Source organism: Phalacrocorax aristotelis, chromosome 21 (assembly GCF_949628215.1).
Source record: "Phalacrocorax aristotelis chromosome 21, bGulAri2.1, whole genome shotgun sequence".
NCBI classification, from domain to species: Eukaryota; Metazoa; Chordata; class Aves; order Suliformes; family Phalacrocoracidae; genus Phalacrocorax; species Phalacrocorax aristotelis.
In genome coordinates, this window is record NC_134296.1 from 4,913,237 (window position 1) to 4,929,022 (window position 15,786).

The window sequence follows — 15,786 nt, forward strand, 5'->3', positions numbered from 1 at the left end:
AGCCCCAGACACAAGCCTGGGCTGTTGGAGGACAGCCACCATTGGGCTGGCTCACCCCTGGGGACAATATAATGTGCCAGTGGGGGGCTGCCAGCTTGATTGGCCGCATCCTGCCTCTCCCCTCTGCAGCAGCTGTGCCAGACCCCTCCATGCAGCCCCCCCTCCTCTCCATGCATTAAAAGCCCCGGCAGTCCTTCCCCAGCCAGCGCACCGGCCCACGGGAGCAGAACGGGGCTCTCCCACGCCAAGGAGGAGGGGAACGGGGGTACGTCCATGCCGTCTTCTTTCTGCTCCTCCAGCAGCAAGCAGAGCCCCGCTGGGCTGGCGTGAGCTGCAGGGCTGGGAGGGTTGGGGGCTGGCAATGTGTGTGGGGCAAAAAACTGCACTCATAAGGTTTGGTCTGTGGGAAACGGGCAGAAATTAGGGAGCAGTATCCTTGGTCTGGGGTGCAAAAATGCTCAGCTGGGACGTTGCTTTTGCATTTGGTCTGGGAGAGATGTGTGGGAGGCTGGTGGGCCCCTCTGCCTGCTCTGCTGTGGGTACACACGTGGGCGTGCAGCCCGCTGGGTGGGCGATGATGCAGCACAGGGTGCAGTGGATGCTGGGGACCCATTTGCAGGGGTCAGCTTCAGGTGGGAGCAAGATCCCTTTAGGAATGGACCACAGCGGGCTTGGGTGGGAGGCTGCTTGAGTCACAGGTACCCCGTGGCCTCCAGTCCCCGTAGCGCTGGCTTGCCAAGGATGCTGGAGGCTGAGAAAGCATCTCAGGGCTTTGGATCTGGATGTAGGAGGAAGGGGAGAGCAGTAGAGTGCCTGGACTTCTGGGGTTGTTTCTGCTTGGCTGCTGAGTTTATCGGGCCAGCGACCATCTTCATCCACTGCTTTGAGGGGCTGGAGCATGACCCCCGACCCCCTCATCACCTCCCAACCCCCTCGCTGCCTCCTCGGGGCTGGGAAAGCCGGGAAGGGAGGGCAGCCCAGCATGGCCGCAGGGCCTCTCCAGCACAGCTGCGCAGCCAAGCATGAAATGGGCTGAAAAGAAAAGGGCATAATGCTCCCCGGGGCCAGGGGCGGAGGCCATTTGTCCCCCACGGTCCCCACCGCGGCTTCAGAGTGGGGCTGGCTGCCGCCAACGTGCCGGTCCTGCCTTCCCATCCCTCTTTGCTTTCACCACTTTGCAGCCATTTCAGGGCACCTGGCCCCATCCTGCCCTGCGTTGCTGGCGCTGTTGGAGCCCTGTGCCCCCCAGGACCGCGGTCCCCAGTGCTGCCCTCGGAGTGGTGACCCCAGCCGGGTGCAGGATGCGACCCCTGGCCTGGCTGGGCATTGCCAGCCTGTGTCTGGGGGCAGCTTGGGCTGTCCCAGCCAAGGAGAGGAGGAAGGCAGAGAAGCCAAAAGCTGAGCTTGCACTCTACGAAAACCTGGATCTGGACAACTACGACCTGACATTGGAGAACTATGGTGAGATCCTTGACCTGAGCAACTATGAGGAACTTTATGACTACGGTGACCTTGCTCCAAAGGTGAGTGGGATGCAGGAGAGCAGCCAGTATGCAGGGCAGGTCTTCCTGGGGTCCATCCCAAGAAAGGGGCTTGGTCCAAAGGACAGATGGGGCACAGCTGGAGAACCAGCCTCCTGCACAAGCCCACGCGTCCTGGTGGCTCTTCCATTGCTCTTGTTGGTGGCAGGAAGGGCTTTACCCCACCCTGACCCCCGCTGGCTTCCTTGTCCCCTGCCAGTGCCTGGCCAGAGCATCGCTGGAGGAAACCAGGGCATGAGGCTTCCTGCATCCCTCTGGGCAAACAGGGAGGGGCGTTTCTGAAACCCTGAGCTCAGAGAGCTCTCCAAGGAGGGACCGGCTTTTCAATAAGACCTACTCAGTACCCTTGACCCGTGCCTCCTGCACAGGAGGGAGCAGGATGACTCCCTCGGCCACCGCAGCCCTCAAGTCCAGGCTGTGTTTGCAGATCGAGGTTGGCACCCTGGCTACTCACCCCAAGGACCCCATGACCCTCCCAGATGTGGGCACCCCAGCTGAAACCCTGAAGCTGCAGTCTCCAACCACGGCTGGCCCCATCCATCCAGTGCCTGTCCCCCCGCAGGGTGAGTGCGGACCCCTGGGTGCAGCGCAAAGGTGCACCCAGCGGGGTTTGGTTCCCGTGGGAGGCAGCCACATGTCCCAGGGGCGGCAGGGCCGGTGCTCAGGAGAAAAGGGAGCAAATCCTTTCACCACCAGCAGACAGCAGCAGTTATTTGCTCTGCCCGGCGTGTTGGGGGTGCATCTTATCACACAGCAGGCAGGAGGGCTACAGCGAGACATTTCTGGGAAACGAGCTCCAGCAAAGCAGCAACATCTTAATGAGCAGAGGCATTGCGACAGTCGGACAGAGTAGCAATTAGATTAGTGACAATTAAAATCCTGTAGCGAGGGATAAATATCTTTATTCATTTTCTGTCACTCTGGACTGGGACAAATTAAGTAGGAGGCAAAGGGAAATTGTTGCCTTGCTGCTTTGAACTCCCCCACTAATGGATGCTGAGTCTCGCAGGCGCTGGTGGAAAGGACAGGGAGCGTGTGCATGGCGGGGACATGGCTTTTCCTCTCCTGCTGCCCCTGCCCGGCTTGCCGGGACCCTCATGCAGCCGAGAGAGGTGTTTTGCTCAATGCAAAACTTTTTTCTTTTGTTCTGTTTTCTTCTGTGGAAAAACTAAGGGGGCCAAGTGAGCCCTGGGTGTAATGCCGCTGTGTTTGGCAACCTTACGCCTCCCCCTCTCCCGTGGGAGGAATTTGCCCTAAGCAGCTTCATTGATTAGCAACTCTTTTGGCTGGGAGTTTCTGGCTGTTCCCTTGCTGAGGTGCCCTGGGCTGTTTTGCTGATGAAGGTGCTGGGGCTGTGACAGCTCCGGGAGCTAAAGATTTCGTGTACCAACAGCATGGGGAGGGGCGAGAGCATCGTCCCATCTCCCTGCATGCTGGGTTACTTTGGGGGTCAGAGGAGCCGTGCCATGCCGTGCCATGCCAAGGGTTGCCTCTGCACCCCTAGACCTGCCCAGCTGCCGCCTTTGCCTGTGCATCGGCACCTCCGTCTACTGTGATGATGCCGACCTGGAGCACATCCCGCCGCTGCCGCTGGAGACCACCTACCTCTATGCCCGCTTCAACCGCATCGGTGTGATCCGGGCCAGTGATTTCATGGGGCTGAGTACGTCGAGGCAAAGGAATAGCCAGGCTCTGCAATGGGGCATGGCGGGAATAAACAGTTCTGCATGGCCCCCTGTTCATCTCCTCCCTCCTCTCCCACCAGAGAAGCTAAAGCGAATAGACCTGACAAGCAATTTCATCTCTTGGGCAGACGTGGACGCCTTCCGCCTGCTCCCCAGTCTGCAGGAGCTCATCCTGCCTGAGAACAGGCTGACGGCGCTGCCCGAGCTGCCCCACAGCATCGTCCGGCTGGATGCCCGTCTCAACAGGATCCCCAGCACTGGACTCCGTCCTGACGCTTTCCGGGTGGGTGTTGAGCCTGCCCAGCACACAGTGCATGAATCCAGGCTGGTTTTAGCCCAAACCTGCCATGCCAAGGGGTAACAGGGATGGTGCAGAGGGCCAGAGCAGGGCTGGGAGCAGGGAGGTTCATCTGTCCCCTCTTCCCACAGGACCTGAAGCAGCTGCAGTTTCTCCATCTGTCTGATAACCAGCTGGACTATATCCCAGTGCCCCTGCCCGAGAGCCTGCGCTCCCTGCACCTCCAGGTGAGAAGATCCTGGACCCAGGCTTGTGTGTACCTGAGACTAGCAGAGGCCACCACCACTTCTTCTTCCTCCTCCTCCCCATCCTTTTCAATCTAATTTTGCCCTTTGCCTCCCTGGCCAGAACAACAACATCCAGACCATGCACGAGGACACGTTCTGCAACAGCCAAGACCACAGCCAGATCCGCAGGGCACTGGAGGACATCCGCCTCGACGGCAACCCCATCAACCTCAGCCTCTTCCCCAATGCCTATTTCTGCCTGCCCCGCCTGCCCACGGGCCACTTCTTCTGAGCCCCACAGCCCCAACGCTGGGAAACAGGGGCGAGCATTCCCGGACTCACCACGCCCCCACCCCAGACCCCCTCGGACCCTGCTGTCCCACGTATAACATGGGGTTAAGGCAGATGCATTTAACCCTGCTGTGAGCTGAGCCCCCGTGTAGGGGTGAACTCAGTTCTGGGGCAAACAGAGCAGGGGGTGGACAGCTCTAATAAAATGAAGACTTTAAAAATGCATTCAGTGTCTTGTTCTCAACAGCGAGAGCAGCAGAATGTCCTCACCCAGCCCCAGCCCAGCAGCTGCTTTGTGGACAGTGCTAGTTTGCAATGACAGGAACGTCTCTGTGTCCCACATCTTTCTCAGTTCCCTCCTGGGGCCTTGGGAAGACCCCTCCGTGTCTGCTCTCAGGGTTTCCTAGGCAGGGATCGGGAGCTGCATTGCTCCAGAGAGGTGATGCTTTGGCCACTTCAGGTTTGACCTGTGTGATCAGGCTGACCCCTCAGCTGTTCCCAGGTCCATTGCGTGGGTCTGTGTGGCTCCGGAGGAGTGTTGCACACCCAGGTGTGAGCTGTGGCCACAGCTGGGCTGTCCCTGTGTGCTCCGAAAGAGGATGCAATAGGAAATTTCAGCACAGGGCAACTGGAGTCCTCCATCGCCTCACCCCAGACCTGCTGCAGTCCCATGGCCCCTGCTCTTCAGGGACCCTGACCCCTACTGGGACTGGGAGCTGCCCTGGTACCAAGTGGGGTCTCCAGCATGAGGGAGGGTGTCCCTGGGCTTGGGTTTGCTTCATCTGCAGAGAAAGGCTGGAGCAGCACTGGAGCTCACAAGCCAAACAGCCCCAGGTCCGGCAGGAAGGAATCACTCATGGATAGTTAAAATATCTCGTATCATCCCAGCTTTCAACACCCAAAAAGAGCTGCCCAGTGGTGAGATATTTTAAATCTAATGTATTCATCCTCTATATTTTTATACATATGTAACAAACACGCATACCGTGAGAGGGATGACACATCCCTGGAGAATCCAAAATCCTGTACTGAAACCCACATCCTCCAGGCCCAGGGAGGCAAACTAAGGCGGCTGGAGAAAACCTCGCAAGAAGATCCAGTTTCGCATCTGCAGGCACGCTGCAAATGCCTCTGGGCGCTCGTGCCTGCAAGCCTGCCTCGCTGGCACAGCACAGGCACAAGCGTGCCTGCAGCTGGTGCCTGCAGCTGGTGGCACAAGGCGTCTGCGTGCGCGCGCCGCTTCTCTCCCCTTGCCTTTCCTTCACATGCAAAACCCAGCTCAGACATGGGTTATGCTGATCTAAAAGCCAGGGCCCTTTGTAAATAGGAATTCAGAGCCATTCCAGCCTTTCCTTTCAGGTTAGATCTAAAACGCCAAGATTTATTACCGCTGCTGTCATGTCATCCTTGAAACAGCTGTATCTATCTACCCCCTGTCTGTCCACCCCCCCATCCCTCCGCCTTCCCCATCCATCCTTCTGACACCTTCGCACTGTCCTTTACCCCCGGTGATCTCATCTGCTCCCGTGGGATCTACTATTGCTGCGAGCCAGGCTCTGCTCCAGCGGGATGGAGTTGGCCAACTTTTCCCAACAGCGAGCCCTGGTCCTTCGCATTCGTCCCACTAGATGGCAAGGCAGAGTGTTTGGAAATGCCTGACCTTAACTTCGGACTGCAAACTCACTCTGCTGTTTACCTCCCTGCTGGGGTGGTTTTATCGTCTCACAGGCATGCCCGTGCAGCTGGGGAATAGCCCAGGTGCTCGGTGCTGGCAGAGGAAGGATTAAAAGGAGCTGCAGCTGGGAGAGAAGGGTTTGCTTCATGGGGGAGGAGAGCAAGGTAGGTGGAGGGGTGTCTCTGGGGGAGGTGGGGCTGCCGGCTTTGCAGAAACCGAACTTTTCTAAGAGCAATGGGGTGGCTCTGGGGGGGCTTTGCTGGGGGAGAGCTGAGATTCCTCAGTGCTGCCTTGTCTTGTCTGGCTCTCAGCTCCCTTTGCACCCCTGGAGAGGAGGGAGCAGGCTGGGGCAGTGTGCCTTCGTCTTCCCCAGGCTTCTCCATCTTCCAGGCTGGGGCTGTCTTTGGGAGGGGGCTGCTGGGGGCTCAGCTCTGCTGTTCTGCTGGCACAGTTAGCTGTGCTTTCATGTCCTTGCTGCTGTTGAGGTGGGGGAAAGAAACCAGCACGTGGCTTTGCAGCATCGTGTAGGGAACAGCAACTCCCTTTTGCTCCTGGCCCCACAGCCCTTACCCGCCCTGCTGAAGTGCTTCATCCCCTCCGTGGGGATCAGCTGCCCCTGGGATCTCCCTGAGCACCCCAGAGTGGCTGGATGGATCCTGCCCTGGAGCCAGAGTGGAGGTACAGAGCCTTCCCCGGGGATGGAGGTGGCAGCAGGCATTAGAGAGGCTCTGCTGAGCCCTTCTGCCAGCAGGACAGTCCTGCTTCAGCTCACCTTGCCTTGGTAGCATGTCTGAGCTCCAGCCACCCCCTCTGTCACCCCTGCTGCCCATGTCCCTTAGGCTGTGGCTGTGCAGCCTGGAGTCCTGGCTCCTCTCCATCCCCTGATGTCTGCAGGTCTACCCAGCTGATACCTCTGCTTGTGCTGCTCCCAAGGGCCAAGGTCACCACCTGGCCTTGGGACCTGTCTGCTATTTAAGCCATTTCTGTGTCAGAGACTTTATTTGGTTGCACAGCCTGTCCCATGCATATATGCATGTAAGGGACTGTGCATCTCTGCTGAGATACACGTGCTGCTTCTGCCAGGCTGCTACAGGCACCGCCTGAGCCCAGCTAACAGGGCCAACAGACAGCAGAGGAGCAGACCCGCAGCAGGCACGCAGGGCCAGGCGGCAGCAGGGGAGGGAGCGGAGCAGCCGGAGAGAGGAATTAGCACAGGGCCCGTGTTAGAAGCCGTGAGCTGGAGCCGTGCGAAAGCAAAGCGTCGCTCTGATCTCGGGGGTGTTTGCTGAGTAACAGCAGGAGCTGCGGGGCTTCAAAGTAGTTTGTGATGGGAAGCGGTGGCAGCGCCATTGCTGGAGACAGTTAAATGATGTGGGACGGGAGGAGTACTGGGAGCGGTCCCGGTTGGAGGGGGTGGATGAGACAAGTGGATGCTCCCAGACTGTTTTGTACATGCAAGGATCTGCATCTCCCTTGGTATAGGGTGTGCAGTGATGGACAGGGAGGAGCAGACTAACTCTGGGCACTGACCTCCCTCCCCTCATCCCCTCTGGCTGGATCTGCAGCTGCGCCCTCCCTGGACATGCAGCAGCCAAGCAGAGGGCTCACGTCCTCCCTGTCCCTCTTGTTCCCCTCCATCCCTCCTCCCTCACCCAGAAAGCGTCTCTGTGTGTATTTCATGCAGCTCTCCTCCCTCCGTCTCTCTGCTGCTCAAGGTCACCTTCCTTGCCTGAGCTGGATTTTCACATATTGATTGCTTGGCTCTAACAGCCAACGTCTCAGTGAGCTCCCGATCTCACGCCAGCTCAGCATCTTGCTGCTCTCCGGGAGAAGCAGCTCCATATGGGCCCCCTCCTCCTCCATCCTGCCCTCTCCTTCCACACTCTCTCCCCAGCCCCGACCATGCATCATTAACCAGCACCAAAACAGAGACGGGAAAGTCTTTGAGCCCTGGAGAGCAGCAGCCTTCTCCCTCCTCTGTCTCCTGGGGAGCATGGAGCACGCTCCTTCCCTTGGGTTGATTTAGGAGGAGCTGGGGCAGTGTGTGGCATCCTTGCAGGGACTTGCCTGCTGCTACGCCTGTCTGTGAGCTGCCTCCATCCTCTACTGCTCAGGCTTCCTCCTGCAAGTCCTCATCTCCCAGTGGGAAAGGAGCTCCTCTCCCACCACCATGCCCTCCCCTCTTCTTTCTTCCACCTCCTCACCCAGATTTCTTTGCTTTCATTCCACCAGCACAACCAGGCGCTCCCTGAGCCATGCTGAGCTGTGTCCCTTGGCCACCACCTGGGGACAGAGCCATCCTTTTCCAGCTTCTCAGCCAGGGCAGCTTACTGCAGGGTTGGGGGGCCAACTGAGGAGCAGAGCAGTGGTGGCTGAGGTTAGGGGTGTGAAACAGGAATCAGAGCAGCAGGAGGAAGAGGATGGAGGCTTTTAGCCCTTCTGGGACCCAGGCAAGCTAGGAAAAGGCCACAGAGAAAACACAGGTCTCCCTGCCTGGGACAGTGGCCATGTCTGTGCCAGCCCCGTCCTCAACCCATGCCCAGGGCCGGCAACCGGTGGATTTATTGGCTAAGTGCAAAATCAATGTCAGGATGGAAAAGGGCACTGAACTGTGGATGCTGACAAGCTCCTGGCCTCCTCCAGGCTAGAAATCACCCTTAAACGCTGCTGGGGAGGAAGTACTGTGGCCTAGCTTGCTCAGTGAGTGAGGCATGGATGATAACAGCTTTATTTATAGCACTTAACCGGCTGTTGGCTCAAGGCACTGATTTGCGCTTAGTGTGAGATCATTTAGGGCGGCCGTTTGTGCAGCTCATGGCTGGGGCGCTCGTGCAGCCCCGCCAAAGTCATCGGCGAGCTCCCACTGCCTGGCATCGGGGCAGGATTCTGCCTGGGTTTGGTGTGTCCCACTCCCTGTCCCCAGCCCAGGCAACTGGTCGGGGACCAGGCTCCCTGGCTGGCCAGAAACTCATTTTTTCTGCTTATATTTATACATCATCTCATCTGGAGAGATCCTGACCGATGCCTTAGTGTCCGAGAGGCTGTACATCCCTAATGCTAATGGAATAATTAATAGTGGCCACCCAGGGAGAGTTGTGTCACTGCTCAATTTCCAGATCTGTCCTTTTTTTCCTGAAGGATCCTAGTGCTGGGATTCATTAGATGGGAGCTGCAAGGGCTCTGGAGATGAAAGCACTGTTCATGAATTATCACTGGGGTGCAGACAGTGCCCGGGCCCCTTCAGGGAAACTCAACAATGGAAATAGAGGGGGTGGGAGGGGGGAACCTGCTTGGGCTTTTCCTTTCCTCATTTTCCACTTCACCACTGGAATAAGGAGGAGGAAGAAGAAAACACATTCTTTCCCTCTTCACATCCCCTCCCCCCAAATTGTAAATGCTTAGCATAAAAATAACCTGTAGAAAATCAGCCCCTTCCCTGCAGCACACTGTGGGTCCTCTAAGGGAGGGGGTGCCTGCAGCACCCCAGGGCTTTCCCCGCTCTCCTCCTCCACCCTCCTCCGGAGCAAGCAGGACCCCTTGCCATGAGCTGCTCCAGGATGGGAGATGTGACCAAGATACAGCTATTATTAGCATCGTTGCGTTAGGTCTTGTCAACAGGAGCCCGCATGCCTGGGAAAGGCTCTGTGACAGCAGGCACGTGTCCTCCGGGAGGGGGGTCCCCTGGCTTAACCCAATTCCTGCAGAGGGGAGAGCTCAGAGGGGCCTGGTTTGCTGGGTGGGGGGGCTGCAGGGAGGCTGGGGGTGATGGAGCTGAGGAGCGGGGAGTCTCTGCTGGAAGCACTGCACCCAGGGAGATAAGGCTGGTCTGGAGGATGCTCGAGCTCGTGGCACGTGAGCTGATGTCCCTGTTGCAGCCAGGAATAACGGTGTCACATCCTTGGGGGGATGAAAGCTGCTTGGTGCCTCCCCAAAATGGGGGCATTTCCACCCTGATGCGGCTGCCAGGCTAAGGGCACCTGGATCCTCCCCCCGAGCAGTCCCGGCCTGTTGCTGCAGAGGGAAGAGCTTCTCCAGCATTTCCAAGGTGACTCTGTTCCTGCGCCATCTCCCATCCGCCGGCTGAGCACGCCGAACCGTCTGACTGGGGAGAAATGATGACATGGAGAAAAATGCCAATAAGTATGGCTCTTCCATGCTGCCAGCCGGGCTTTTCCAGGGCTGAGGGACAAGGACAAGTGTCCTGCTGGGCACGTGGGTCTCCCCTGCTGCGGATTCATTCACCAGCTCAGGGCTTCCCCACTCCTGGCTTTAGATTAGGGTTGGTTTTTTTTTTTTTAATTGACCTGAAGCCAAACCCTTTCAGGCATGAACTGGGTGGCCACGCTTTGGTTTAGGGGTGATGCACCCCTAAGGAAGAGCTTGGTGTGGCAGCAGCCGGCATGTTGGTGTGCCGTGGACCCCAAGCGGGAGGAGAGCCGAGCTTGGCATGCCTGATTGATCGCCGTCTTTTAAAATAACCAGCCAGAGCCTGGATCTTCCGTTTCTGTAGGATGTGGAAAACCTGGAGAGGGGGAAGAGAGAAACAGCTTTGAGAGAGCGAGTGCAAGTATTGCTAATTTATGATCAGAGAAATATATGTTTGAGTTTGAAGATTACAGGGAAAGGACCTGGTGTTCAGCCGATGATAAATCTGTTTTATCGGGGGGTTGTGAAAAGGCTTCCCCACAGGGCAAATTGTGGGAACGCAGAACATAATTACCCCAAATTCCGATTTGAGTAATTATTTCTACTTACCTGTCACTCCCCTGGTGCTTTCAGCTGGATGGAGAGGTTTTGCTTTCCCTTGCCTCTGCTTAAGAGCCAAAGCCATTGTGCAGTGCCGCTGGGCTCTCTGAAGAGTTAGGCCAGCCCTGCCCGTGGGAAGGGACTTGCCTGCAAGGCTTTGGGGCTCACTGCTGCCCCACCCCACCCTGAGAACTGCCCTTCCACTGCCTTTTTTCCATGGCTGCTGGGTAGGGACTGTCAGACATTGCTTTCTGCAACAGCATTTGCACCTGGGCAGGGTGGGGGGGATTTGGGTGGCTGCTTCCCAGGATGTCCTTGCTCTTGCAGAGAGGGCAGCAAGCTCTTGAGTAGCGGGGACCCATGGGGAGAGCCCATGCACAGGGCCAGGACATTGACTTTTTTCCCCCATGCCCATCTCTCGATGGGTGACACATGGCAGAGGTGGCCGGGGGTTGGAGGGATGCTGGCTGCGGGGGTGCCCGGCCCTGTGCCCGCTCTCCCCGTCCCCCCCACGGGCTCCGTGCCGTGATGGTGAGGTAATCGAGGGTTTTACTGCAGTGGGCCGTGGATAGCTTTTCTAAGCATCATCTCCTAATGCTTCCCCGAAGAGCCAGGCAGGCTACCGAGCGCATTAGGAATCGATGCACATCACAAATGGATTGCCTGTGCTCTCTCCTCCACCTCTCTGTGCTCTCTGGCTGTCTCTGTGCTTGCCCCCTCCCCAGCACAGCCAGGGCAGCCCCATGCCAGCTCTGCCCTCCCAGTGTCACCCAGGTGATGGGGGGCACCAGGGGCGGTTTCCCCCAGTGCAGGGCTGGAAAGGGCAGCTCCATCCCCAGCCTGGTCCCACCAGGATAGACCATCACTTCCAGGTGAAGCAGCCAGGCTGCACCCCCTTGCCTTCCCCTCAGGGACTTGGAGCAGACAGGCACTACAGAAGGTGACATGCGTCCGCATGGGCCAGCCAAGCGGAGAGGGAAAAAAATGACCCCGGCGAGTGCAGGGATGAGCTTTGCATCTCAAGTGGCTCCCTAGGACATGCCAGACAGTCCCTCCCTTGAGGACGAGGGACCCGTCACCTCCCAGAGCCTCCCTCTGCGGAGGGGGAAGTAACAGCGACAACGGCTCAGCGAGTTCAACTGCAGAAGGTAGAAGCATTTGGAAAAGTGATTGCTCTGCCCGCAGCGGCATGGAGCAGCCCTGGGGCTCACGGAGGGAACAGCCCCAGGGGTGGGCTTTTCTCTTGTGGGAGTATCTTCCAGCTCCACCAACAATTTATTCTGATTTACCCTCTTGTTAGTGAAAGGAGAATCAGATCCAAAAAGGGGTCTGAAATGTGCTGGTCGTGCACCCAAAGCTGCAGCTGCCAGCCCTGGTCCCCCTCACCCCCAGCTCTGAGCACTTGTGGCAAAGCAGGGGTGAGATCTCCGTGGGTGAGGGAAACTGAGGCATGGAGTGAAAGGGGCATTTCCCAAGGACTCAGTGAGAGGGCATCGATCCTTTGCACATCTCTGTGGTCTCAGTTTCCTCCCAACCGTGAAATCACCCACACTGAGCTGTGGCTCAGCACAGGGATGGAAAGCCCTGCATGGGGGCTTGGGGATGCGGGGGTCTCCATGGTGGGAGGGGAGCAGCGGGGGCTGTGGAGCAGGGATGGGGGTGACTTGGGTGAGGGTCCCACTCAGCTTCTTGAATGCTCTTTTGCCTGCTCAAATGCAAATTATTCCATTTCCCTGCAAGCCTCCTGCCTGGATCCTGACTGCCCCGTGTCTGCTGAAGAGACAGAGGACGCACGTGCTGGTGGCTGGGGACAGAGGGACTCCTTGGATGGACAGACAGGGCTGCAGCAGGGCATCTCTTAGGTAAGCAGGCAGAGGAGGAGAGGCAGAGGGACCTGCTGGCCTCCAGCAGGTCATTAGGTGGCTTTGCCAAGAGGCTAAAGAAGCTGGGACAATCCCCAGGGCAGCAAAGCTGGGTTTGCCGTTCCCCGGCCGGCCGCTCCGCGCGCAGCAGCGGCAGCGCCAGGGCCAGGCGGGGGCTCACGTGGCTCCGCTGATAAAACTTGCATGAGGACATGCGCAAAAATCGATGGTTGTGCTTATGAATTAATGATCGCTGAGCGGATTGATGCAGCCTGCCCCATGCATGCTGTATTGCTAACGAACACCAGCAGTAGGAGCGCAGGAAGGGCCAGCAACGTACTGCTGCAGCGCCTTCTGCACCTCTGTTTATTCATGCTTTAAATATATTTATTTTGCATTTGCTCCCAGAGCTACTTTAAGCAGAGAGCAGGTGATTTCCATGAAGGGGACCTGGTGCTCGCATGCTGCGGGGTGGGGGCTGCTGCTTTTTGGAGGCTGGGGGACATTGGAACGGGCCGATGGCTCTCGGCTCCATGCTGGAAGGGGCTGAATCAGAGGCAGGCTCTATAAATATGCATGTGGGTAATTTCTAATCGAACACCACAGCTCTCGGTGCTGGCATGTGTCACTCCCGTGGCATTATCTCTGCAATTAGAGCTTTTTCCCACAATTGCATAAGAACCTCTCGGTGACTCACCGGCTTTGGGGGGAGAGAGACGAATGGTGGCTCGGAGGCGGCCGGCTGTGCCTGCGCGTGTGTGAGGTGTGAAAATCAGCTGCTCAGGTGCTCCCTGGTTTGCAACTTGCTCCCGAGCAAACCTTGCTCCCAGCCACTTGCAGCTCTACTGCCCTCCCTGACATCATCGCCAGCACCCTGGTTTGGGGACCCTTGGTTGTCCCCCCCCGCCAGCGAGCTCCCCATCCACCCGGCATCGCCTTCTGCCTGGGGGGTATTTTTGTCCTTATCATCGTGGGTCTGTTCACCCGTTGATGACCCTTTGGCACCAATAATAGCATGTTTCGCATCCCTGATTAAAACTGCTGCGGTGTCAGAATCAATAAGCATTGGTGGCTGAGACTGTAATAAGTATAATAATCCCCATTAGGGTAACAAATGGTGGAGAAAGTGAAGGGCTGCTAATATGGTAATGCCATGAATCTGCTTCGATCAGCTGGAGCCTCAGCATCCTCCCGGCGAGGGGCAGGGACCACGGGGCCCTCGCTGTTTGCATCGGCAGAGCCGCCGCTTCTGGCTGCCCTAACGCCTTGTGTGCCCCGGTTTGGAGACTTGGCTTTGCGACCTTAATTATTGGGTCTTTGGAAATGTGTGTGACTGGTGTCCCCAGCGTGGGAGAGGGGCCAGGGCTGGGTGCGTCCAGGGGAATTGCTTATCTTGCCCCAAAGCTTAAAGAAAATTTAAAGACCGAGATTATCAAGCAGAGGAAATTCCTGCTCTGATCCGTCCTGCTGATTTGTCTTGCAGAGATCAAGTTTGGCAAGGGCTGGGAGGGAGGGGAACGCCAGTGGCATTAAAATAGCTGCCTAGGAAAAAAATAAAAATCAATATGTAATTGTGGCCCCATTGATCCGTGGCTCCGCCGCTGCGGCTCTCCACTGCGCTTTGATCAGCTTTCACGGTCGCAGATGAGAGAGTCCCAGCAGCTGGGGATATTAAATCATGCCAAACACTTTTGAGGTGAAAACTATAGAATTTTTCCTTAAATAAACTCAAAATAGAGTAGGATCTGTGGGGGTGGGGAACTGGAGCAGCCTGGGCTGGGCACGCGCTTCACAGCAGAGATGTTATTGCCTCTCTGCTGGGACTTCCCTGAGAAGCTGGAGCGATGCTCCCTGCCCATGGTGGCTGCTTGGTCCCCTCTGACTGCAAAAAAAAACCCATCTCTGACACCCAAAAAGCTGCCAGCCAAGCCCTGCTGCAAGTCCCTGGCCATGGAAATGCCTCCAGCGATGGGGCAGGGCGTGATGGGCCTCGGGGGGCTGTGCATGGTTTGGGGGCAACATCTGACCGCGTGCCGTGGGGATGAGACCATTCCCAGGCAGAACTGGTTGGTAATTTTTAGACAAATTGTGTTTGCTTGAAAAAATGGAGGTTTGTTGAAACCCGGCGTGTTTATAGAAAAACATTGGTTTCAACAGATTTCTGTTTCAACATGTTTTTTAGAAGAAAAAGGAAAGCTTTCCAAATTGTCAAAAGACCCCCTTGAACACTTTCTCAGCAGAGCATAATCCATTTCTCAGCTCCAAATTACTTTTCATTTTGCAATGTAAGTAAATGTATTGCAAAATCCCCTTTTGAAAGGGGGCCGAAATCGTACTGAAATGGTCGGGGAGGATCTCAGCAACAGACTGGGATTAACTTGTTCCAGCCTGGGGTCTGGATTTTCAAACAATGTCCTCTTTCCTTTCTTGTCGATGATGGTTTTTCATCCCACTGCAGGATGGTTAATACCAGCAATTCCTTCCTGGTGTGGAAATTGCTTCATCTACAGGCACCAAATATTAAGGGCTGGCAGGGGACTCTACGTGGGGGCAGAATAGCTCACTTTTGTGCTGTCTTTCTCTGATTTACCATACTTCTGCGGCATTCTTACTGGGCTCAGTCAGGGAGAGGATGCTGATGGATGGTCTGGTCCGCGGCAGGCATTTCTCCCATACCAACAGGTGATGCTTTGTGGCCAGAGCTCTGGAAGACCTTGTTATCACACAGATCCAGCAATAATTTCCTTCAATGGGGCATGGGATGACATCTCAGATAGGGACAACCTCCATCCATATGAGTCTGCTTCTTATCTAAGCCATTGCAATTACAGATTGGAAATGCAGCCTCCAGTGCAAGGAGCCCAGGGCATGCCAAGAGCATTGCTGGAGCCAAGAGCAACGCTCGCCGCTTGCTGGGGAAGTTGAGAGGCCTCATCAGCGCGGACAATAGATAAAATATGCAAATGTGACATTTATTCTGTTTAATAAACTGGCATCTCCATAGATATTGCATGCTTCTCCAGCCCCTAAGTATTAATCAAACTAATAACTGAATTCCAGATTTTAGTTCTCCCAGAGAGGAGGGGGAAGCCCAGCCCGTGGGCTGCACCCAGCTGAGAGGGATGCTGGGGCAGCGCGAGGGATCACTAAATTCACAGTGGGATGCATCCAGAGCCACAGGGATGCAGGAGGATCCGGAGAAATCTCTGGTTTGGTTCTGGACCCAAAGAACTCTTCCAAAGAGTTCTACCCAGGGAAGTAGCTGAGTACCATCCCTGGAGGCATTTAAAAGACACTTAGATGTGGCACTTAAGGGTATGGTTTAGTGGTGGACTTGGCAGCATTGGGTTTATGGTTGGACTCAATGACCTTAAAGGTCTTTTCCAACCTAAATGATTCTATGATTCTAAAGCAGTTCCCTCCTCCCCTGCACAAGCTTTTCTAGGCACAAGAGGGGTTTG

At 56.5% G+C, this 15,786-nt stretch overlaps 1 protein-coding gene and 1 long non-coding RNA gene across 4 annotated transcripts; both read left to right on the forward strand.

The window, feature by feature from the left end:
* Positions 1 to 224: 224 nt before the first annotated feature.
* OPTC (opticin) lies at positions 225 to 4,229 on the forward strand. Of its 3 annotated transcripts, XM_075115475.1 has the most exons (7): positions 225 to 265; positions 1,182 to 1,523; positions 1,969 to 2,104; positions 3,046 to 3,204; positions 3,307 to 3,509; positions 3,656 to 3,751; positions 3,873 to 4,229. In XM_075115475.1, exons 2-7 carry the CDS (start codon positions 1,302 to 1,304, stop codon positions 4,041 to 4,043), a joined length of 987 nt encoding a protein of 328 aa, XP_074971576.1. In that variant the 5' UTR covers positions 225 to 265; positions 1,182 to 1,301; the 3' UTR covers positions 4,044 to 4,229. The 3 variants fall into 3 exon arrangements, with proteins under 3 accessions (XP_074971576.1, XP_074971574.1, XP_074971575.1); XM_075115473.1 differs by having other exon boundaries at positions 3,046 to 3,509; XM_075115474.1 differs by lacking the exon at positions 225 to 265 and having other exon boundaries at positions 1,133 to 1,523; positions 3,046 to 3,509.
* A 1,473-nt stretch (positions 4,230 to 5,702) lies between these two features.
* LOC142067337 (uncharacterized) lies at positions 5,703 to 15,334 on the forward strand. Its single transcript, XR_012663999.1, has 3 exons — positions 5,703 to 5,881; positions 12,204 to 12,325; positions 15,157 to 15,334. It is a non-coding gene; the product is annotated as an uncharacterized LOC142067337 (long non-coding RNA).
* The last annotated feature ends 452 nt before the right edge of the window (positions 15,335 to 15,786 follow it).

What these genes read in the sequence shown, in the direction of transcription:
- OPTC (XM_075115473.1), top strand. Translation starts at nt 1,302, where the DNA reads ATGCGACCCCTGGCCTGGCTGGGCATTGCCAGCCTGTGTCTGGGGGCA. An exon ending in ACGGTGACCTTGCTCCAAAG is followed by an intron (nt 1,524 to 1,968) that starts GTGAGTGGGATG and finishes CTGTGTTTGCAG; the next exon opens with ATCGAGGTTGGCACCCTGGC. An exon ending in TGCGCTCCCTGCACCTCCAG is followed by an intron (nt 3,752 to 3,872) that starts GTGAGAAGATCC and finishes CTCCCTGGCCAG; the next exon opens with AACAACAACATCCAGACCAT.